We start from the raw sequence: 25,298 nt of genomic DNA, 5'->3' as shown, positions 1-25,298 counted from the left end.
CTCTTGCCTGTGCCGGAAGGACGCGACTGTACTGGCGCGTTCGTTTTGCGTTGTCGTGATTAGTGCTGAATAAAAACAGTATACATACACTGTAATACATTAATTACTTGATACAGTTGTAATCTTAGTAGTAACAAAGCACCGAATATTGATGGCATCATAAACGAATACTTAAAAAGCACTCAACACTGTTATTTAGCTGAATTTAGAAATAGGATAGGTTCTACAACAGAAAATGTCTTGCATGCACTTATATCCGTTTATTTTCCCTCGGTAAAAAAAGTTTTCGTTCATATGCTGATTTCCGTAAAGCATTTGACACTGCCGTGAAGATAGGTTGATGGGCAAATGTAATAAAAAGTAACATTATTCTGCTGCAGTCTAATAGGATGGTCATCCATAGAAAGTATTGGTGACGTCAAGAGATTACTTATTTTTGGAAGGCTATGTTGAATGGGCAGGAATAAGTTATCATTTAAATTCCTTTTGAATCGATTGACTGCAGTAGTTGTGTTGATAGATACAAATTGTTTGATTAAAAAGCAGAGTTTCTGCCCAGATTTATTAATAATAATTCAGAAGTATAGTCTGAACAAATATGTGCATGAATGTAAAAATAGTTGTAATTTTCCTGATAAAACAAACTGGAAAACTAAGTTTTATTATTGTACCGGTCAAGTTAGGAATGTTGACCTGTACATGTCAACATCCTTATCTGTACCGGTACAATATTATAACTTAAATTTACATCCCTGACAGTACGGGTCAATATCCTTATCTGTACCGGTACAGCATTATAACTTAAATTTACATCCCTGACAGTACAGGTCAACATCCTTATCTGTACCGGTACAACATTATAACTTAAATTTACATCCCTGACAGTACAGGTCAACATCCTTATCTGTACCGGTACAATATTATAACTTAAATTTACATCCCTGACAGTACAGGTCAACATCCTTATCTGTACCGGTACAATATTATAACTTAAATTTACATCCCTGACAGTACAGGTCAACATCCTTATCTGTACCGGTACAATATTATAACTTAAATTTACATCCCTGACAGTACAGGTCAACATCCTTATCTGTACCGGTACAATATTATAACTTAAATTTACATCCCTGACAGTACAGGTCAACATCCTTATCTGTACCGGTACAATATTATAACTTAAATTTACATCCCTGACAGTACAGGTCAACATCCTTATCTGTACCGGTACAATATTATAACTTAAATTTACATCCCTGACAGTACAGGTCAACATCCTTATCTGTACCGGTACAATATTATAACTTAAATTTACATCCCTGACAGTACAGGTCAACATCCTTATCTGTACCGGTACAATATTATAACTTAAATTTACATCCCTGACAGTACAGGTCAACATCCTTATCTGTACCGGTACAATATTATAACTTAAATTTACATCCCTGACAGTACAGGTCAACATCCTTATCTGTACCGGTACAATATTATAACTTAAATTTACATCCCTGACAGTACAGGTCAACATCCTTATCTGTACCGGTACAATATTATAACTTAAATTTACATCCCTGACAGTACAGGTCAACATCCTTATCTGTACCGGTACAATATTATAACTTAAATTTACATCCCTGACAGTACAGGTCAACATCCTTATCTGTACCGGTACAATATTATAACTTAAATTTACATCCCTGACAGTACAGGTCAACATCCTTATCTGTACCGGTACAATATTATAACTTAAATTTACATCCCTGACAGTACAGGTCAACATCCTTATCTGTACCGGTACAATATTATAACTTAAATTTACATCCCTGACAGTACAGGTCAACATCCTTATCTGTACCGGTACAATATTATAACTTAAATTTACATCCCTGACAGTACAGGTCAACATCCTTATCTGTACCGGTACAATATTATAACTTAAATTTACATCCCTGACAGTACAGGTCAACATCCTTATCTGTACCGGTACAATATTATAACTTAAATTTACATCCCTGACAGTACAGGTCAACATCCTTATCTGTACCGGTACAATATTATAACTTAAATTTACATCCCTGACAGTACAGGTCAACATCCTTATCTGTACCGGTACAATATTATAACTTAAATTTACATCCCTGACAGTACAGGTCAACATCCTTATCTGTACCGGTACAATATTATAACTTAAATTTACATCCCTGACAGTACAGGTCAACATCCTTATCTGTACCGGTACAATATTATAACTTAAATTTACATCCCTGACAGTACGGGTCAACATCCTTAACTGTACCGGTACAATATTATAACTTAAATTTACATCCCTGACAGTACAGGTCAACATCCTTAACTGTACCGGTACAATATTATAACTTACAAGATACAAGATGCAAGACATTTTATTTAAAGTCGTATATATGTAAACAGAAACATTAGCTCTGAAGAGCTATTATTAGGACAAAACATAAGAAAAAAATATCACAGCAAGGTAACAAAGATATAAAACTACTATTGCTAAGTATGAGAGAATTATTTAAACATACTAATTAAAAGTACATAGATAAGAGGATGCACAAATTTCATGCAAAACTGTTGGGTGACTAAACGCACATGGCTATATGCATATATATTCTAATATAGCAAAGTGTAAAAATTAACCGAATACACACTAATTTTGTACAATCTAAAATACATATATACTTACATTTACGTCCCTGCCTGTACAGGTCAACATCCCTAACAGTAAGAGTACAATAATATAACTTTTTACATCACTACAATTTACATCCCTGACTGTACAGGGTGGTTATATCGTTTCATAAGCAAAGCGAACGCTCCGCGGTACAGTTAAGTTCTTCCGGTACAGGCAAGTTCCTGTACATGCGCGGATGTTTGCTGACAGACCCTACTCGAATCGTTTTGTTACGTCAGATCGAGGTTTTACATAATTCTGGACAAATGTAGACACACCATTTTGAAGACAGAATTTGAGTGGCACAAAATTGCATTGAATATTTTATAATTCTTGAAAAAGACTTACCTGTACATGCGTTCCTGAGGTATCCGTGTTTTCACCATTATCGAGAAAAACGTAAGAAAATGCTTCAAATCTCAAGAATAATTGCATGCATTTTCATTGGATATTTTACAATCATTCATGAAGCTAACAAGGCTATTGATACAATCAATCCAGACTAACTGAGTGAGAGCCTGCAGTAGTTTTTTGAATAGTGTACTTGCTTTACAGCCTTGCTGGCTTTGTGCTCAGTTATGATTTATTCAGTGGAAATATAAGGCACTATTCTGGAGATTTGATACATTTTCTTACATTCTTCTCGATGAAAATGAATACAGGGATACTTCAGGAATGCATGTACATGTAAGTCTGTTTCACTTCGCGCAAGGTAAGCTAAAAATAGCAGAAAAAAGACAAGACTTTTAGACCTGTTTTCAATTTATTATAAGGAAGTGGTTAACAACAGGCTAAATCAAACGTTTTATACAAGTCTGTTTAACAAAAGTGATTGATTTGAGTTCTGTTTAGATAATATTTAATCAAATCGTTATAAAATAATGAAACAGCAGTTTTTAGAAAAAAGACTAAAATCCTATGTGCTACACTGTTTAACATCTTCATACTACAACCTCATACATTTAAACAATAATAATTAAACAACTGAATGCCGTGACCGATGTAAACAAATACAGATTTCGATAGCAGAATATCAATAACTGTAGTACTAATACTATATTAGAGGTCTTTTAGCTGCTACATACGGATCTTCTCGCCTTTTTATGATTATATTTCATAGACAATTTTCTTACGGAAAGAATTTAAAAATTTAACTTTTTCAGTTTTAGGTTTTTTTTTGATAATTAATAACAACATTTAAAATATCACAATACCTTCACGAAACGCTAAACTGTTTGACTGATGGAACAGCTCATAATAAAGTCCGTTGAAATAACAACTTTAAAAACCTCTTTTATTAGTTCGTTCTAAATTTATGTTTTATTTTGCATTGTAACACTCATGAATAACACATAAAGCACAGTAGTACATTTTATAAATTTGATTATTGACATCGAGTGTTCAGTTTGAGAAAAAATATCTTTAACATATGCGAGCCATTTAAATAACATAGTTCCATTTTCATGTAATGTATACATAAGCTTATAAATTGTACTTGATAACTTACTAGAGGTAATCAACATATACCAGAATACTATTATTCTACATTTAATTTCGATGTCTAGTGGGTATCTTCCAAGCTCACCATAAATAATGAAATTTGGTGTTCTTTTTCTTACATTTAGTATATATTTACAAAATTGAAGATGGATTTTTTCTATAATATTTGTGTTTTCAAAACCCCATATTTCTGATGAATACAGAAGAACTGGCATGATTAATGAATCAAATATCTTCAATTGTAGATCAACTGGTAAAGATATGTTTCTCAATTTCTTATAGACAGCAAACACTGATTTCTGTGCTTGTTCAACAATTTTTTTCCTTGCTTTAAAGAAGCTACAACTAAAATTAAAGAATAATCCTAGATAGGTATACCCTTCCAGTATTTCTAATTCTACGTTACATAATGTAAAATGGGGAGTTCTTGCACATTTTCTTTTTGAAAAGATGACAATTTTAGTTTTTCCTGAATTGATAGTTAACTTCCAAGTATTACAGTATTGTTCAAATTCATTTAAAGCTAACTGTAAACCATCTGGTGTTTCTGAAAACAGGACAGTATCATCGGCATATAAGATAATGAATAGTTTGAGATACACTCCAATGTTATCAATACATAATTTGTCTATTGTTTGAAGACAATTTACATTTTTTTCAACAAGATAAGTTTCTAAATCATTTAAATAAATTGCAAACAAAAATGGCGATAAATTTTCGCCCTGTTTTAAACCGATCTCACAATTGAACAAATCCGACTGTTCACATCCATTTTTAACACATGATTTGGTTTTATCATATAGCTTATAAATAATATTGAAAATTTTTCCAGTAATGTTGCTTTTTTGGAGCTTTTTCCACAGACCAACTCTCCATACAGAATCGAACGCCTTACTAAAATCGATGAACGTACAATAAAGTTTTTTTCCTAATGAAAAATATATTGAGATTAAAGAATACAATACAAACATGTTATCGGTTGTAGAATGACCCTTTCTAAACCCAGCTTGTGCACTGCTTATCAGGTCAAATTCGTCAGAAATTTTATTTAAACGATTATTAATAACCGAAGTGAAAACTTTGCCAAGGCACGAGACTAAAGTGATCGCTCTATAATTATCCGGATCTTTTGGATCGCCTTTGTTTTTATATACTGGTTTTATAATACCGATCTTCCACACATCTGGTATAGACGCAGTATTCAGAATAAGGTTAAATATTTTTTGATAAATTGGTAAAAATACATCCATTGTACTTTTTAGATATTCATTTAGGATTTGATCTATACCAGAGGCTTTACTATTCTTCAAATTGATTAAAGAAAATTTAATTTCATCAGTGGTAATTTCACCATTCAGATAATCATCAAAAATACTATTATCAGGATTTTCCAGCTCAAAATCGTCATCATCATAAACAGACTTGTTCAGATCCTTAAAGTATTCATATAATTCAGTAATACATATATCAGCATTACCTTTCTTTACAGATCCGTCACATTTATTCAAAATATTCCAGAATTTTTTTGAATCCATTCTAGCAGTATTTCTTAACTCGCTTGACAATTTCTCCTGATAATTTCTGTAATTTTTATTCAATGTTTTTCTATAAACTTTACTAGCTCTATTGAGATTAGTTTTATTTATAGGATTATTTACTTTGTGAAATAAGGCCTTGGCTTTATTAAATTCAACTCTGTTTAAGTGGCATTCCCTATTAAACCAAGGTTTATTATCACATCTCAACCTCCGTTTCCTGTAAGCATTGTTACTACCAAAAACCTGCTTAGCAGAGCCTTTGAACAATTCACTAATTGAGTTTACAATGTCATTAATTTCGTTATTGGTTACATTGTCGTGTTGTTTATTTAATAATTCATTTAATTTATCATTAATTCTATGGAGATTACCTCTTTCATCATCTAGTATATGTTTTACAAAATCTTGTTCTTTACAGGATTTCCACTTTGTATATCGATTTTCATGACATTCGGTATTATATATACATTCATCAGTTAATTTACAAAGGCTAAATACAAGTCTACAGTGGACATCTGATATGAGTGGGTCAAAAACTTTGATTTCAAAATCTGTTGTATACCGAAACATATCTGACGACAGCAATAGATAATCTATAACGCTGACATCACTACATGTAGTTTTACCTATTTGTGCATCATTTCCAATCCGACCATTGGCAATATACATATTATTTTGCTTGCAGAAGTCAAGCAATTTATTGCCATAATTATTAACTTTAGCTTTACATTGACTAGCCCTTCGCAGAGGAACATTATATAATTTCAACTTTTCAATATCATAGAGATATGAGTATAGCTCATCATTTTCATCTAAGTTTAATGAACGAATGAAGTTATCATCTGGTTCTACAAAATCATCTCTAACTTGGGTTTTAGCATTAAAATCTCCGACTATGGCGACTTTGTTACCATGATGGGATAATTCTATCATCTCCCTTTCAATTTCATTGAACGCTTCCGGGGATGCATACTTAGTATTTTCGGGAGGTATATAAACACATCCCAGTAGAAAATCTAGATCAGAGTTCACAATGTGTTTTGAAAAATTTTCAATCAAACATTGGCACGCTATCGACATCGTTCGTCAAAACATGAAATCAACGCTTGACAGTACATACACACACTTCACACATCGTGAAATGTACGGCACTACCCAGTGGAGTAAACAGAAGTAATTAAATAATAATTTATCATTTTGTCTTCAGACCTGTACATTTTAAATGTCAATAATTAATAAATCATTTTCACTGCACGGACCCATATACTGTAGGTCTATAGATCCGTGTAATCTTTTGAATGGCAGGCCTGTCAAATAGTTTGATCCCGCCTGACTGTTATGCTATTTTTGTTAATTCATGATAAAATACGGGGAGGTTGTTGGAACAGCATGCGTACGCACTATTTCACGTGCATTTGTTATTGGCACGCGCATGGTATATCGCTCAATAATGCACCCTTTTTAACCAATGAAAACCGTCGTTACATCACAGACGTGGTAGAATACAATGTAGTTACGTCGGCATCAATTTGGATATAGACGTAACTGAATTTACGCTAATCTGCTTACAATGTAACAGTGAATATATGATCGTTATGGGAAATACTGAGGGTATAACATAATATGACTATTATTTTGTTAAATTATGGGCATAAGACATTTTATAATTTTTATGTGTAAATCCAGATAAAACAAGTCAAATTATATGAAGTATCTTACACACTAACACAACACAGTTTAATTTTTCCAAAAATGGAGGAATCTAGGGTAACGAAATGGATAATTGAAAATGGGATTTTGTTTCTTTACCACGTTCAACTGTATCATGCACAATTTCTTAGTCATATATGTAGCTCATCTACAGCATGTCAGAGCAGTACACACCAATCACATGAACAGTCCGTCCTATATCTACAGCATGTCAGAGCAGTACACACCAATCACATGAACAGTCCGTACTATATCTACAGCACTAGACGATTACAACTTGTTTGTGTCCACAAAGTTAGTTTTTGTGAAAATCCTTTTGTTCCGGTAGTTTAGAGTTGATTCTTATTCGTGGGAATCTTAACCATACAGGCCATTCTGATTTTCTCGGGAGTTAATGGGATATCAAGGTCGAATGAACTGGAGATTCCAACGTCCATTCGGCAGGCTCGGATTGCTTCCCTCAGTGCTATGTAAACCGATATTGCCAGATTTAGGGGTGGTTCTCCGACACCCTGTTATAAAAGAAAGAGTATAATGTAGTGGGTAGTTTTATATAGATTTTGCACATACATAATGGAAATCCCTGCATGCTAAATGTTTTCAAAAAGAACATATATAAATGTATGTTAATAGTGGTTTGCAGAAGAGAAAGCTGACATTGGTTTAGGGCATTGTTCTTTTTTCTTAATTCTATTAAATATCAAAGATATTTTTATAATGAAGCACAATATAAAATTATTTACGTCGCAAATGGTTCTTAAACATCTCTACCGATCACAATTGGGCTATTTCATCACAAAACAATGTATATTACATAAATGAGCGCACAATTAACATAACCTAAAAAATACAAACATCATCTCGCATGCTCGATACGTATTACGTCAAGTGATATTATAGAAAATATAAAAAAATGCAAAGTGAAATTTCGTCACGTGAAAAATATTAAATTAGATAAATAAATCCAAATTGTTTTGCCGTACCTTTGAAGAATACACGGTACCGGTGCTGGGGCAATCTTTGAGTATATATACTTTCATCTGACGTGGGATATTCGTTACTCTCGGTATTTTGTAATCGACTGGTCCGCTAGCTAGTATATGTCCTTCAGGGGAGATTTTCAATTCCTCCATTGTGACCCATCCATATCCCTGAATCATGCAGATTAGCCATTTTAGATATTTTCTGTCACATATCTACCCGAGGTTTCAGACTTTCTTTTCAATAGAACATTCACAAACCCACCTTCATTTTGTTTTATGTTTATACCAGGGTTCAGTGTCTACGTCAATACGTACCTGTACGAACCCACCTTCAATCTGTCCCACGTCTATTCCCGGATTCAGACTGTCTCCTATGTCCATTACGATGTCGGTTTGGAGCACCTGCATTTCACACAGAAACGTAAAAACATTAACAATCATAAACATTTGCTTAAAATGTACACAACTGTTTAAAAAAACTTCACATAGAAAACATGTCTTTGAATAAAAAGGTACATGTAGTATTGTGATTGCAAAGGTTTCTGTGTATTATTCTAACGAAATCATGAAACAATACAAACTGGTTTTAAATGGTCAACGCCGAGGTTACATGCATAAAATTTAACAGAAACAAAGCATCTTTTTATTGTCAGAAATATGTTTTCCTTTATTGAATCTATTACAATTGCACATAATCACAACAAAGTCGAAGCCTTTACAATAAGAGAGAGAGGCTGCCATTAAACTTTGTAAAGTTAATAGAGATACAATTATAGATTTAGTCATTTAAAGAAGGTGTTATTGTATTGTAACTGCTACCCACCTGGTGTGCCCCAGTTAAGCAGTCAATTTCCACCTCCGTACAAGCTGCCCCATAAGTGTAGTAGAGGAAGAAGTTGCCCTCATCCTTAACGTTTTGTTGATTTCCTGGTCTTTTACAAAACATAATAATGAAAACAGCTATAAATCTGACTTCCTTGGTTATTGCCAGAAATATTACTTCATTGGGGGTTTGGGAACATTATACATCAGCTCCTTATTCTAATATATCTTAAACCGAACTATATTGAACTTCACTCAACTTTCTTTATCATATTGCGGGCTATTCTGCCGACAGCTGCGATCGAACTGTGGCGTATAACTGTTTAATGATGTGCACTAAGAGATCTATTTCCCTAACATAATGATATACTACCTGCTGAATCCGGTGGCGGAAAGGCTCACCCTGTCCATATAAGCCAGATTGATCTGTAATGGCGAGGAGAAGAATGTTAATTGATTGCATCTAGTTGATATCAATTGCTACATGTAGCTAATGATTACTTCTATAATAGTAATCGATACAGGTATTGGTCAGTCACACTCAGAGTAAGGTTGTATTTCTCGGTATTGGTCAGTCACACTCAGAGTAAGTTTGTTTTTCTCGGTATTGGTCAGTCACACTCAGAGTAAGGTTGTATTTCTCACATTTGCAGTTCGGAAGTTTATACAATAATGCATTTAACGACGTACATATATGTATGATATATATAACATAAATGCAATGACATTGAGATATGTGAGATATGGTTTTGTGCTACTATAGAACATGCATCTTTGTAGCACGCAAAATAGTCATAGATCGAGACAAGCCATAGCCTCTTAAGTATTAAATGAATAAAACATCAATACAATAGCATTAAAATCGTGTAGGACGTTTCGTGTTTTTATTTAACATTTGTCTTTGTACAAAAACTTAGCACACAGGATTTATATAAACAAAAGATCAATATTAACCTTTCGACTATTCAATGAATACATTTTAAAAAGAATAGTCGTATACATATGAGTTTGATGAATAAATGACACAGCTGTCATAATTTTTGTATCGGTTTCAGATGTTCAATACCGGGAAACTTCTCTCAAATGAAATATTCGCCTTTCTCAAGTAAATCTGTATTCGCCAAAAGCTAACGTCGCCTTACACAATGGAAATACTACGTATACAGTTGGTAAGTCTTGTTGAATGAACACAGTTTTAATGATGGCAATCCTTTCACGGATAATATCACGATACATAACTGTTTATTTTCATTCAAATTTCGACAACCTGTACTTACCCATGATGTCCATTGTCCAGACGGATCTTTCTCCTTGTATGGCCTTAGCCTTTTATTGATCTTTCTGCATGCGTCCTAGAGTTGGAGAAATGTATAAAACGGCTATGTTCTTTCTGTTTAGGGAAAATATACTCTGGTAAGACGATTTTAGTCGAGAAGATTTATAAACATGAAATTTTAGACGAACACAATACGTAACCATCTTACCATGTCATTTCACAGTGTATACAGCTAGTTCGAAATTGCATGTTCTCTACGCTAAGCTTCTTGCAATAAAGGCACGGATTTTCAATTTGATCAAATAAAGAAATAATATTTTTTTCTTACTTGATCAAATGAAAACATAATATATTTATATATATTTGACTATCAACTGGATCCTTTTAATAAAGCTTCTCTCTAAAATATACCAGAATGGCTGCGCCATGTAGGTCAGACGACACACTGGCTGATGTAGCGGTTGTATTTGGGCATGTATTTGTGCCAGTCTCACTGATGTAGATTTTATCCATAGGTATGTCTAAAGCACGGGACGCAACCTGCAAAAAGAATGCAGCTTATGAAAGTGTAGTCTCAAAAAGCTAACGTTACTCGTAGATAATGTTTTCTTTTAAGTTTGCATGGAGGTCTAGCGTACCGCCTTCCAGTGGTAGACTAACGATAACGGCATTACATTTTGAGTAGTAATATCGCTGTTTGTGCAATCTAAACATAAAATTGTACACGTTTATAAGTAAATTCTTTGTTTAAAATGTGTATGATCTTATTATAATTAAATAATTTAGCATCCTGTAACTGTCTACCATACGACTTATCCAGTGACCATCATTGTTTGAGTAGAACGCATATTTAGGTCACAAAACTCTCATTTATAAATGACTGTTAATTGTTTCCTAGCATAAACATGTATGTGATATTTATACAAACTGAACCTTCGTATTTAAACTATATTGCAGTATTTTAAACACTTCATATGTCGTATGAGCCATGTACGATACAAACTATACCTGGATCATCTTCGTGTGCAGCCCCTGTCCCATTTCCACTCCACCATGAGCTATCATCACAGATCCGTCAAGGTAGATGTTTACCAAAGCCGCCCCCTACAAATAAGTAACGAAACTTTTATAAATGCTTTTACTGTTTGTTTGAATTGCAGAAAAATGATTCTGATATGATAGTTGTCATTCTAATATACTGACTGTTTGTGGTTGTGATTGAACTGTGTTAACAACGGTTGGTAGGTACTATTTTTTTCTAATCTGCTCGCTACAGTGGTATTATTAAGTTAGCTCAAGAATGGGGTGAACAGACTGACGTCATTCGAAGGCTCATATCAATATCGCTATATAATTTGAGGGTTTTTGCAGTAAATTATAAAATGATTCAACTCAATTTTGTCCTCAAGCTTCTACTTTCACTTTCACACAATCAGAAATAAAACCAAAAAAGCGTTAAGTGCACAAAGTAAGATTAATGATGCAATTCCAACCTTTTACCCCTTAAATATCAGAATAATATAAAACAACGACGGCCAGGAACCGGTAACGGTGCATATTTCATTTCATATCCGTAATCTAATTAAAAATATCACGTTATTGTGAAGATAGAATCGATTATTGTCATGTGAATGTTTAAATGCGTGCTATTACCTGGTTTAAGAAACGGACATGATACCCTATGCTAAATTTCAAGGGCATGACGGCGATACCTCTCTTGGTGTGTTTGTTCTGGCTGTAACCACAGATACAAGTGTATTAAAGCAGATAGCTTTCCCTGCGAATGTCATTGCATGTATACATCAATTCACATTAGCCAAAACTTCGCTGTATTTATTCTCAATGTAATCTGAGCATACCCTAATACATTTTTGTATAAAATATACATACATGTAGATACATTTTATGTCATCTTGTACTTTCCACCCTTATGCAAACATTGGTTTGTGATTGCGTTGTGATTAAATCATATGCGTCAAATATCCAAACATCGTTAGTAATGGGCATACCATTTCACTTCATTTAACACTTGTATGTTGAACCTGGAATGCTGGAGAGGACATTTATAAACCCTACCTGTTAAACAATTCCATTGGATTTCTTTATCAAAGCATTGTGTTGAAATGTAATGTCAGTCAGTTGTAAAAATGACTTTCATTTTTTATTCGTTCTTTGAGAAACTGTTACCTGTTATATAATTTAACCGCCGTCTTCCTTTCTCCAAGTTTGCTTTGAAGCATGCACTCCCGCCAGCAACGTTGCAACATACAGTTTTCAAGTTTCCTTTTAAAGTGAGTGAGGCTTCCTTCCTTGTACATGTTTAGTTCTCGAACCTGTTCATATAGCATATCGATAACTATAATTAACACATACGATAGAATACGATTGACGGTACTGAAGATTAAAAAGGTATGACTTATGAGGGTTTTCTTTGTCATTCATTTTAGATATCAGGAATATGCAATATAATCGATTGTGTCCTTCTTTATTGCGAGAAGCGAACATTTCTGTCCCACTACGAGCAGTGCCTAAATAGTTTTGAAGAAGTAAGTATTGAATATGTTATCTGTATTACAATGACACTAACAGGCCCTTGTCCTTTACACTTAATACTCGTTAAAGCGCACGTTTAGGCTTAAAATACGTAATCGTATTTATTGTTAAGTAATTTCTCAATTTACACTAAACACATCGCTGTTGGATAAACATTACAATCGGTTTTATCATTTTTTAAATGGATATATATATTGATCAATGATGACAATATTAACTTACAAATGGTAGTTAATAGAATTATAATAAACAGAATCAATAAAATTAAACATACATGTTCCTGATCGAGCCCAACGGTGTCTGCTACTTTACATAAAATAACCTCCATAGCGAAGACAGCTTCCACAGCGCCAAACGACCTCATAGAGGTATTAGAGGGAATATTGGTCTTACAGATGTGGCCATATACAGCAAACACAGGAGTTTTGTAGGCCGCGTCTGCTTTAATACTGGCGTTCTCTAAAACCTTAAACAGATATTTTAATAACTACAACTAAAATACGTAAAAAAAATGTTGTTTTTTTCAACTTATAGAGAACCAATGTATTTATTGATCACTTATTACACTGCAACAAAATAGACGTATATTGTAATGCATGATGTTATGATAATCTTTGCCCTTTTTGAATTTAGCTTTTTTTACGTTTCGAATTTTTAGAACCTGTTCATGAAATATCGTGGTAACATATACCAATTGAACGATATTCAAATCTAACAAAGATTGTTCAGTTTAACAGCATGTTCAGTTTAAGAAATTATGTCATACCAATGATGAGGCATCCAGAGTGTACCCGGCATTAATGTAGATGTGTATGGAAACAGCCTCCAACATCCCGTCACGCCGGAAACCCGCCTAAGGCAAATTAGCAATTTAAGCTTAATACCAAAACGGTAAAAAATGTTGTTATCTTAGAACAAATATGTGTATCAAACATATTATTCAGAATGAATTATCCTGTCAAATTCCATGAGTGACCAATATACTTTTCTGGATTTAAAGGGAAACGTTATGACTGTCGCATGAATTGTACTTAATGACTTACACCTCCGGAATAGTTGGTGCCATTTTCGTTTTATGTTTGGTTTTCTTCTTGACGTCGTTTTATATTGTGTGTTTACGCTGTGTTATGCATATCCCTTTTCTCTTCTACTTATTTTAGTAATTGATTCATTCTTTTCCTGCATATAATCTACATTACAATGTATGTACACAAACTTGTGATACACCCACTTCAATAAATAGCTTACTTTATATGCTGACATGAACTCGTGGCGCTTTCCTGTAGTTTTTAAATCAACCGACCTGTCCATTATTGACCGCACAGGTTTTCCCAACCTGTAAATGTATTTAATATAATATGGTATTTAAATTTCAACATCTTCAACAACCTATGAACATCACACATTATTATACTTTGCTCCCATTCTGAACGGTCGATATCCTTACCTGTGAGCTGCTATTGCCGATGGACCAAACACTAAAGGTGTACGAAATTCTCGTCCTCCAAATCCACCACCTGTAGTTTTAACATGTAAACAAATACATGATATAATATTTTTCATTTTAATCCTCATCTTGAAGAATATTTTTTTTTATTCATGTGCATTGAAGAAAAATATGTTAATCTTTTTGGACATCGGTATATATATATGTAAAAAACAACAACAATTTATTCGTAATAAATAAGTGCGAACAAATGCTGCTATGAACGATATAATGATTTAAAACTTATAAATGTGCCAGTACTCCTTAACTCACCAAGTCTTTTCTGTCTGACGATGATTTTGTTCATCGGGATTCCTAAAATCCGCGAGGCAGATGACTGGAAACATGTAACAAGGTTACTGTGTCTTAGAAAATTGGTTAATTAAATATATCATTACTTTAATAATTATAAATATTAAAAGGAAATCATATTTAATATCCCAATTATTCAAATTGAGTATTAATTGAATAACCTTATATTTATGTCATACAACCGCTTATACAAACGTATATCATTTGGACTTGTCAATGACGATGGTGGTGACATCGTTAAACATATCTTTAGAAAACATGATTACTTCAATACAGAAATGTTATGTTCATTTTAACTGATGAGGTGTAATGAGACCAGGAAACTACTACCTGACAGAAACTGGGTGATTGTGATGTTGTAAATATTTCCATTTCTCCAGACTCGTTTTTCGGTACCACAAGTGCCCCACTTGGTTCTAAGTAGAAATGTTCCTGGAATCCTGACCGAACTTGGCCCTCTACCACAAAGTCACAATGTGGGAAATGTTTGTCTGGGTCTCCGCACTCTATCGGATGTGAGTTGTACTCAAAGTAAGAGTTGGCTGCTATAGCTTCCTGCAAATCGTAAACATATTTTAATAATAAAAAAAAAGCCATCAGCATAGAGGTCACGTTTGTAATATAACTGATTTATTAGCTAGTAGCAGCATATGTCTAGCTTATACTATTATTATTATTATTAGATTAATCATCTATTTGTTCAATATATCGTAGAAATATTTTTACAAATTCCGGGTATATTTTCACCTAAAATAATGCGTGACACTTCGATGAATGAATCGTTAAAAGGGAAACCTACGTGTGTAATTTTGCATTAGAAGCCCTCAGGCAATAAAGGCTATGCAAGTGTTCATCCGTCAGTCAGTGAAAAATGAGGTCACATTCGTAAGTCACCGTTGAATGTCATATAAAAATAAAGTTGTTATTAGAATTTTATATATAATTCTACAAATTGACAACAAGAGAGGAGACGCCTCTCATTTTACACCCAATTACTGTCATTCTATTCTACACCCAATTACTGTCATTCTATTCTACACCCAATTACTGTCATTCTATTCATTGGTGTTATAGAGGTTCCCCAACGAGTGGTGGTGGTGAGGAATCCTACACTCTGACTGCGGGGAAAATCAATATGTACTGTTTAACTTATTCTAAAAATATAGCTGAGAAGACCGATGATACTGATTGCCAAACAATGTGTAATATCCTAGTGCGAATATTGAGCGTATTAATGAAAGGAACTTAAAGAAGGTTGATAGAGAAGACACTCTCACGAAAGGTCACAAAATAATCTATTTTGATTAGGCTAAATGACCTGCTCAAGAGGCATGTTAGAATATTACAAATCTTGTGTTAATATGAAATAAACATTTAAATGGAAAACATGGGGATTATATAAAATGAAGGAACAAAGGTGCAATATAATCATAGAATGAATGTCGCACAAACAACGAGGCCTAACATAATGGGTTCGCAAATGCATCATTGTGTGTCATAATTATCCATAGGAAGAAAAATGATTCATGTTGTTTTAACAGCAATATAATTATTTAAACATATACAAAAGTTAACCATTATACATTTAGATTATTGACACTTTTGCAATAGTCATTGCTGAAAAAGGTATAAATATTTTGAATTACAATTTTGCACATTATGACAGTTTACCTCGATTGTAAGTATACTTGGTAGATCCACATACGTGACACGAACAAGATCAGCAGCTCTCCTGGCAGATTCTTCTGATGTAGCTACAATTGCGCAAATTGTTTGTCCGACACAGAACACCTGTGAAAACCATTTTCCAGAAATTGTTATAATAGGCATAAAATAAAAATTACCGATCTCACCATAAAAAATAAAATATTAACTTTATCAGTGGGCATAATATTCATGGCAGGTTTTTACAAGCAACTTATTTTGATGACTAAATTATTTTCACGTGCAGTTAGTCAATGACATATACTTCTCCGAATCTCGTTACTTAGCAAGAGAATTGGAATCATAGAAAACAATAAATATTACAAATATGGCAAAAATTCAAGAGTGAATATCAAATCGCCTCTTTTTCAGCAAACACTGGTTCATCATTTGTTAAAAGTCCCCATAGGTTCTCTCCTGGTACTGATGAAACGTCCAGGAAGTCTACAACTCCAGGAGTAGTCATGGCAACACTTTTATCAACACAAGTTATCCGGGCATGAGCCTTTGTACTCAAAACCGGCTGCAAGTATAACTCATCTGGAAAATAGGAATTACCCTTCAAATATAAGATCTATAATTCAATAATGTATTAAAAGAATTCATTTAAATACTACATAGGAAGTAGCCTCGTACATAATTATGTAACACCGTTATTTGTATGCAATCCATGTGGTTTTCAGAGGTATTCGATAAAAACACAGTCAGCGTTCCTAGCCGAGTGAGTATCAAACGCAATATATCTGATTACAAGTGTTACATTAAACACAAATAAGACAAAGGTGTCTTACTTTCAAATCTTGGCATATCGTCCAGAAACATGGCCTCTCCGGTTACTAGCGCCGGGCTAGCAACTATAGGAACAGGGCATCCAACAGTGTCGTGCGCTGGTTGTCCTGGAGATGGCGCCTGGTACACTTGTTGACCTTCGCACGGCGTCCACAGGAGACCAATATCATCCTGTTTCTCGGACTAATGCAATTTGGATTATAATATGGAGTTCGCTACTGTGGACATTTTGCGAGTTGTTCTGTGAGTTTTATTTATTGAGTCTGTGTACAGGTAATGAAGCACAAGATTACAGGTAACATGATCGACCATCTTTACAATATTGACTTAACATACGGTCATAATCAACATACTACATGTACGACCAACTTGTCAACAAATGATGTCAACAAATAATTGATAAGCGCGACGACATTATTTGGAATTAATACTAAGCCATATAACTGCTTTTTAAGTTACATAAAATGAAAACTAAAACTACATTATGTGTATTCTACTTACAGGATTAAGTATATTTCGTATTTCCCTCCAGAACTTGACAATAAAACCACAGGCTAGATTTTGTTTGTACTTGTTGACAGTACCCCCTGATTCCATCTCAAAGTCATGTACTATCCCATCGCATACCAAAGCTAGTGTACTGTCATCTGGGCATCTTCATAAAACAAAAATAGACCAAAATCCTTTTTACGTTAGTATATTTAATGTACAGTTCAAAAGAAATGAAAAAATATTTTCTATTATTGACTTTTAATATAAAACAATATAAAAAGAAAGTGTTTTTAGTGCTGCGAAATAAGCACACATTTTTGTTTGGCTAATTATTATATAATGTTATTCCAAGTTTATATATATTTGGAATATTTATCTGTGAAATATTTACCATTTCCGCGTAAGAACCCTTCAATTCAAATAATTACCTTCCCTTTACCAGTGAAGAGGCACTGACAAGTTTCCTTGTGGTGGTGAGGACGCTTCCAAAACAAATACTGAGGTCATCAATGAAGCCACACTCACTAAAGCTGGCATAGAAACACCCGCTTAGAACACTATAGCCGCTACTTGGCTGTTTATAGTATGCAACGTAGGTGTTCTGGAATAGGAATACGGAATTACCAGTACATGAGCACCATTTGCAATCTACTGTACCAACAAGTATTAGGTTACACTACTTTTTCCAACATCCTTATTTGTCGGATCATAATCACGTGGAGAGCGGTGATGTTTGATATTGACTCAGTGTTTCGTGTTTAAGAAACAGCAGGTCAATAGTTTTATGACGTTACTTCAACAATGCTCTGTGCATAAAGCAATGCCTTTTTGTTATTTTTGTTTCATGTCTTTTAATAATATAACGACATGGCTTTATCTCTTAAATCACATTTTTATTTCGGTGAATATTTGGTCATATGAGCATGAAAAAGTTATTTTTTACTTGATTTCTTCTCAGTAAATATCACTATCCCATGTTCATATAACTAAATATTCATTTCATATATACATTTTTATTTTAAACTTAAATGTTATTCCAAGTTTACATATATTTGGAATATTTATCTGTGAAATATTTACCGTTTCCGTGTAAGAACCCTTCAATACAATTAATTACCTTCCCTTTACCAGTGAAGAGGCACTGACAAGTTTCCTTGTGGTGGTGAGGACGCTTCCAAAACAAATACTGAGGTCATCAATGGAGCCACACTCACTAAAGCTGGCATAGAAACAATACTATATACTTATTTGCGCTGTTGAAAGGAGTGCACTCTGCTGCTTCCGTGTGATCAGAACTGATGTTGAGATCGACTTACCACAGGAATAATTGGTACCTTAACAGATACCAAAATATTAGTCCGATCAAGTGATGTAATCCCATTCCTGATAAAGAACTGGTTGTCAATTTCTATCTCTCTGTGTCCGCCTACAGTAAACCAAAACACAGGGGTATAGCTTTGCTCTGCCACCAGTTGTAGGCCTTTATTAAGACACTTTTGCATGATTTCATTTCCATACATCATTATATCATTACTATTGAGTCTTTCTCATTCTGATTGGCATGTTCTCACGTTTCTGGTTTTGCTAAGGCATTATACTGATCTTTAACGTCAGAATAAAGTAGACATAACATTCAAGTGTTGTACATCTATGAACTCAAATGTATCACAAAACAAAATTCCAATTTTCTTCAGATTTAAGATAAATAATGCTTCATTGGAACGATTATCAAATAAATGTGTGCCTATCACATTATTAATTACTATTAATTGGTAACTATTTCATTCTGCGTCAAGCATCGGGAATATTTGACTTGTTATAACATTTATGTTTATCACACCATCGTTTGTTGTAATATGTTTATACAGTGTATACGATTCTGTATAAACACCTACAGGAATCAAGACAAACAAACAAATCAAACTAAACTCAGAGAGAAAGCAACACCACAACTTGTACTTTATCTTATTATAAAAGAAATTAATAATGTTTGCGCTTTTGTAACGAAAAATAGTACCTTTTGAAGCAAAAACTGCCGTCGCCCCAGCCGCCATCAATACAACACAGAGATCAGAACGAGGGTCTCCTATCATCACGTGACCTCCGAGAGTCTGATAGACAGAACATAAACAGTTCAATTGTACCAAAGTACATCATTGTTGCGACCTAAATAGTTTTTTTTTTTACAAAAATAAAGTTATCAATGAAATTCCATAAGAGCTTTGGAATGTCCCCCATTACATATTTAGGCTGCATTTAGTCACGGTGGAAAGGTTTTTAACTCAGTAATGTGATATTCTGTTTTCCTTATTAAGATCAATGATGTTTAAGACATGGGTATGATCAGAACGCTATTCAATACAATATGCTGAAATTAATACATATGGATGAAAACATTGTATTGTCATAATATTATGATAACTTACTGCTTGGTTCCTTATCTGCTGATTGGCTAGCCATCGAAGACTGTCCTGTAAAGCTTTAACTACGTGACCGCGTAGGTCACGTCCTTTTTGAAAATAAAATGTATACATTGTAGGAAATAAATAATCATTCATTATAACTGTGTATGTAAGAACTTCTTAATGCTTCAAAGGTTCTGTATTTTTTTATTTACAATTATATTGATTTTAACACAAAACTCACTAAAATATAACTTAACATATATTTGATATTCATAACATGTAATGAGATTATTTCGTTAATGTGCAAGTTCCGGTCTATGCTGAAAATAACATTTTTTTCTTCAAAGACGCACAAGTTTTGGTTTCATTAACACGCGCATAACACAGAAATATTTACTTAACTTTACATCAATCAAAATCTGATATAATGTTTTCCACACATTGTAAAATATGATAAGTTTTACCTAACAACTTCTTCTGTGTATTTATAATAGATTCATATGTTATAATTTATTTGTTGGCTTTTAATTCTGCTGTTCGTGTTAAATAGCGTATGGAGACGTCAAAGAAGCTAATCACAATGCTCATATTGTTAAGTTGTAATATCATTGATAAACCCTTCTTGTACATTCATAGAAATACAAACCTGATGGAGACAATGTACATGATTTCAGATGCTCGGCAACATCCGTAAGTGTAAGAGCGGCACCAATCGTTAGACAGTCGTCTGTTTGCTCAAATACCATCATTTCCTCTACATGCGTGCACGATATCAATGTTCCGTGAGTGATTACCTTTGTTTTTATTTGTTCAACTTTGAAAGAATAGGGAAACAAATTTTTAATATATCGGTCTTTTAGGAGATGTTACACAATATGAACAAAATGAAGCAATTAATGTTGCTTTACATAAAACATCATTATACATTGATACCGTACCTTAGTGTGGTAGTTTTGTATACATAAAACATGCGTGCATGATATCGATGTTTCATGAGTGATCCTCTTTGGTTTGATTTTTCCCCCTTTGAGTGAATATTGAAACAAATGATATTGATTCTGTGCTTTTTTGTTAACAAAAGACCAACCTACCAACAAAAAGACACATGTAGATTTGTTTTATATGTAACTCCATACTGCGTTGACACTGTACCTTAGTTTGGTAGAAGTCATTATTTTGATATTGTAACCAGATTACTAGCAAACATTATGGTTATAACTGTATACCTAGAACAACAATTATTAGGTTGATGATCATCATTACGATGATCGGTATGGAAATTAATGTCCCCTGCTTTGATTAAATTGTACCTAGATCAACGACCACCATAACATTAACACCCTACCTAGGCTGGTGGCCCCCATTATGATGCGACAGTCAGGATGTTGATCCATTAGGTTGAAAACCTCCGCCAGTGCCACCGGTCTGAACCAACACCAGTTTCCACTCCGGAACTCTAGACTTGTTGTAGCTTCACTCTTTGATGATAATAGTTTGTTGTTATTTTTTTCAAACAAATATTCACTTATACTTATTATGAATAAGTACGTAGATGCTTATGTACAGAACAACAGTAAAATGGGTTTTAAGAATTAACAGTCACCAAATGGCGCTTGAAATATTAATTAAACTTTCGAAATATATATGAAAATGCAATTTCTGACAATTTCGATCGTGTTTATTTCAGGGATATATTATATATTATTATTTTTCTCTAGCTTTTAAACATGAATTCAAGTGAACTTCTTGACAGGTTACATAAACTTGATCACGTTCTTCAATTGCATATTCAGATATATTGGTAATGTGCTGTACCAATTTTGGTTTTCAAAATGTTGCTCCAAATATCATGACAGGTCGAATACGACTTCATGGAATAGTGGATTTATTGACGCTTCGGTATTCTTCTCCTTCAATTGAGAATTTATCTTCAGGTATAGATACAAATTTAACTAAATGTACACACTCAAGCCATACATTTACCACATAAGCAACTTTACTTTTTGACAGTTTATTAAAAAAAAAAATGTTATATCATCACTAAAATATACCTTGAGTTCGTTTGGAAATCCCAACTTTCCACTGCTTTTATCGTAAACTCTGCCCTGCAATTGATATTTAAACAAGGTAATTATAAAACCTATTAACGCCTAAAGTAAATATGTAATAAATATTTTCAAACATTTTCTCAGATGAACAAATTGATTTGGTGAGCACGCCCGAAAGCATAATTTCGAATGAGGTGTCTAGAAGTGTTTACTGTTGATAAGGGTTCCCCATGACTTTACCTTTGTAACATATGTAGCTCTCAGAAACAGATCAATGTGGATATCTTAAATGATCTTACATGGTTTTAAAGTATAAACGTATCGTAGCATGATTGCTAATATTATGATTTCGAAATTGGTGTTAAGACAGATACCGATGTCTATCATGTACATGTACCTTGGATGTCTTGTTCGTTTTAATGTCATCACGACAGATGTCCTCAATGTCCCCACCGGCACATTCTTCCTGATTTGAGCACTCCTGGAGGCAAACAAATAAACAGTTTTCCAAGTTGCAATAAAAGCGTTTCTTCCTTCTCTTTCATTTACCTAAACATTTGTACGGTTTGAAATATATCATTAAAATAACAAGATCAATGCTCGTGTAAACATCAAACATTCCAGTTGTTGTGAGTATTGAATATAGATTCTATACAACAGTTATTTGATTTTAGCACGAATAATTTAAGGCACATTGATTTTTGTTTGAAATATAAACACACTTTATTACCTTTTTACAAAAAGTTCTAAATGCATCAACTATTGGTCTGTATCCGGTACAACGACAGAGATTTCCTGGAAATATAAATACATAACGGTGTATATGATCTTACACGAGTTCGCATTAAAACTATGATAAGTGAATAGACGTCTAAAAGATTATAATTTTGACAAACTTTTTGCGAGCTGGACGGTTTATATATACTGTGTATTTATCTGTATAAAACAAATATAAAATTACATATAAATTCACAAGGCTTTAACGCATTATCATCACTTCATTAATGAAGCCTTGATGTCATTTAATGAAAAATCATATCGATGTCATATATTACAACTTATTTATTTTTAGGCTGGGGTATTGGTACACTTGAATCACCAAATTGAATGATATTCATGGGGGCTTGTATACCGTTATTGGCTGTTTACTGGTTTAATAGAGAGGCCTTCTAACAGTGTTGCACGCTACATGTACCTTCTAGGACTTTCTCCAGGGACCGTTCAGATGGATTGTTGTCATTCTGCAGCAGAGTATGCATAGTCATCACCATTCCAGGAGTACAGAAGCCACACTGAATACCGAACGATTCAATCAAGCGTGTCTGCAATAACAATGTACATACAAAACGTACCACTGTCCTAACCAACACTGCATAATAAACAGCGTAGTTTCAATTATTTTCCTTTTGAGAAAACACAAATTGTTTTGACCATTCGGTAGTCGTAATATTTCTTCTCTTAAACGTGTCTGTTACGTTTTACAATATCAATTACGAACTTATATTTCCGATTCTGAAGATAAGAAATGTTGTCAAAATTGTATGCATCAAAAAATGCAATACATTATTTTAACTCAACTTACTTTAGAAACAATAATTTATTTTATGAGTTAAAAGCGACAGTTTGTCTTTAAATAATGAAATTATTTTCTTTAAAATTAAAACACAATAGATAAACTAAGAGTTTTCACTTCTTTTTAAATGCTCCCCCCAAGGACTCTCACCTGGCTATCGTATCTAATAAAGCGCAGACAGTTTAGTTTGAGTATGGACTGCCATTGATATAAAATGCTCATAACTTCGCAAACCGTTTATCATTTTTTAAACATGTGTGCAAAGTGACACATCTATAAAATATTACACATTCTCAATGTTGAAACATTTTTTTTTTTTTATCAGAATTGATATAGAAATGGAAGACATCTTTATCACAGAAGAGTGCAATATATTAGTAAACCAAAACCAATTAAAATATCAAATTTGCAATGTCTACCCCTTGGACTGTCACATTTTTACATGTTTTGTTAGTAAAGCGTCTACACAATGAAGACTACGAAATTATGAAAAACTACACTTATATGTGGATGCGCTTCTATGCAAATGGAAAACGGATAATCTACATGTATATGGGATTTATATGTCTTTTTGCAGTGATATATCTTTTATTATGGATACACAATTTAAGAGGGACAACGAGAATAAACACCCAGCTTCGCGCGTTAAATTTACTATCACGCACCTTAGTTAAAGTGAGTGAAAAAATAAGCCACTGAGGAACACATCTTCAAAGCAGTCATTTTCAAAACTTTTTCCTTCTGTTTAATCTCGATTGAAAATGTTTAAGCTTAAACTGTAAGCTCAAGATTAAGTTGCTTACCTGTAATTGACTGAGTCCATGCCTCGTTGTACCCACTCCTTCCACCGTCGTTATGGCGTAACCATGGAGCTGGCATACCAAAACGAGACAGGAATTTACACTGCGGTGTCTTGTATGTTTTAAAGATAAAACAGTCATTGAATATGTGTGTCAGAAGTATTGTTCTCGTGAATAATAATTATTGTAAAAAATGGTCGAGCTTATTATTTGTGTTTCGTCTTCACCGCAAAGAGTAATCAGTTCACACTAAACTTTACGTGAATTAAGTTCAAACGTATTTATCCAATGCAATATATGCAAGTTATATTGCAATTGAAATAACAGCCCCATTTACATAAGTTATAAGTAAAGGGCCGGTTTTCAAAACGGCCCCTTCTCTGATTCAAATTTCCTGTTGGTGGTGCATTGCCCATGCCGTTGTGGTCACAAATCTATAAAGTATAAAGATTTAGGTCACTTGGTTTGTTTTTTATGGCTCCTCAAAGTTGTACCTTTCAGAAGCTGTCTAAGTGTTGATAAAATGTGCATGTTATGTAAAATATTAATGAAAATCTAATCAAATGATGGTCACCGTAAAGAATACATTCATGGCATGATTGTGACAAAAAA

At 33.5% G+C, this 25,298-nt stretch overlaps 1 protein-coding gene across 1 annotated transcript; it reads right to left on the bottom strand.

The window, feature by feature from the left end:
* Positions 1-7,772: 7,772 nt before the first annotated feature.
* On the bottom strand, positions 7,773-16,208 carry LOC110456230 (xanthine dehydrogenase/oxidase-like). The gene is made up of 17 exons (XM_021506833.1): positions 16,194-16,208; positions 15,206-15,430; positions 14,837-14,900; positions 14,525-14,594; positions 14,326-14,413; positions 13,844-13,930; positions 13,352-13,543; positions 12,712-12,857; positions 12,178-12,259; positions 11,533-11,628; positions 10,936-11,064; positions 10,526-10,600; positions 9,622-9,674; positions 9,250-9,358; positions 8,742-8,828; positions 8,427-8,594; positions 7,773-7,955 (listed from the first exon to the last, which is right to left on the bottom strand). The coding sequence occupies exons 1-17, from the start codon at positions 16,206-16,208 to the stop codon at positions 7,773-7,775; spliced, it is 1,869 nt and encodes a 622-aa protein (XP_021362508.1).
* Between the last annotated feature and the right edge of the window lie 9,090 nt (positions 16,209-25,298).

The sequence above is a fragment of the Mizuhopecten yessoensis genome, unplaced genomic scaffold (assembly GCF_002113885.1).
Source record: "Mizuhopecten yessoensis strain PY_sf001 unplaced genomic scaffold, ASM211388v2 scaffold8573, whole genome shotgun sequence".
Lineage (NCBI taxonomy): Eukaryota > Metazoa > Mollusca > Bivalvia > Pectinida > Pectinidae > Mizuhopecten > Mizuhopecten yessoensis.
This window is presented reverse-complemented; position numbering and strand designations above follow the sequence as displayed.

Bases quoted from the DNA above. Each gene is read 5' to 3' on its own strand.
- LOC110456230 (XM_021506833.1), bottom strand. The intron at 14,901-15,205 runs GTAGTAGTTTCC...ACATGTTTCCAG, and splicing joins AATCACCCAGTTTCTGTCAG to TCATCTGCCTCGCGGATTTT. The intron at 14,595-14,836 runs GTGAGTTAAGGA...TTAAAACTACAG, and splicing joins CGTCAGACAGAAAAGACTTG to GTGGTGGATTTGGAGGACGA.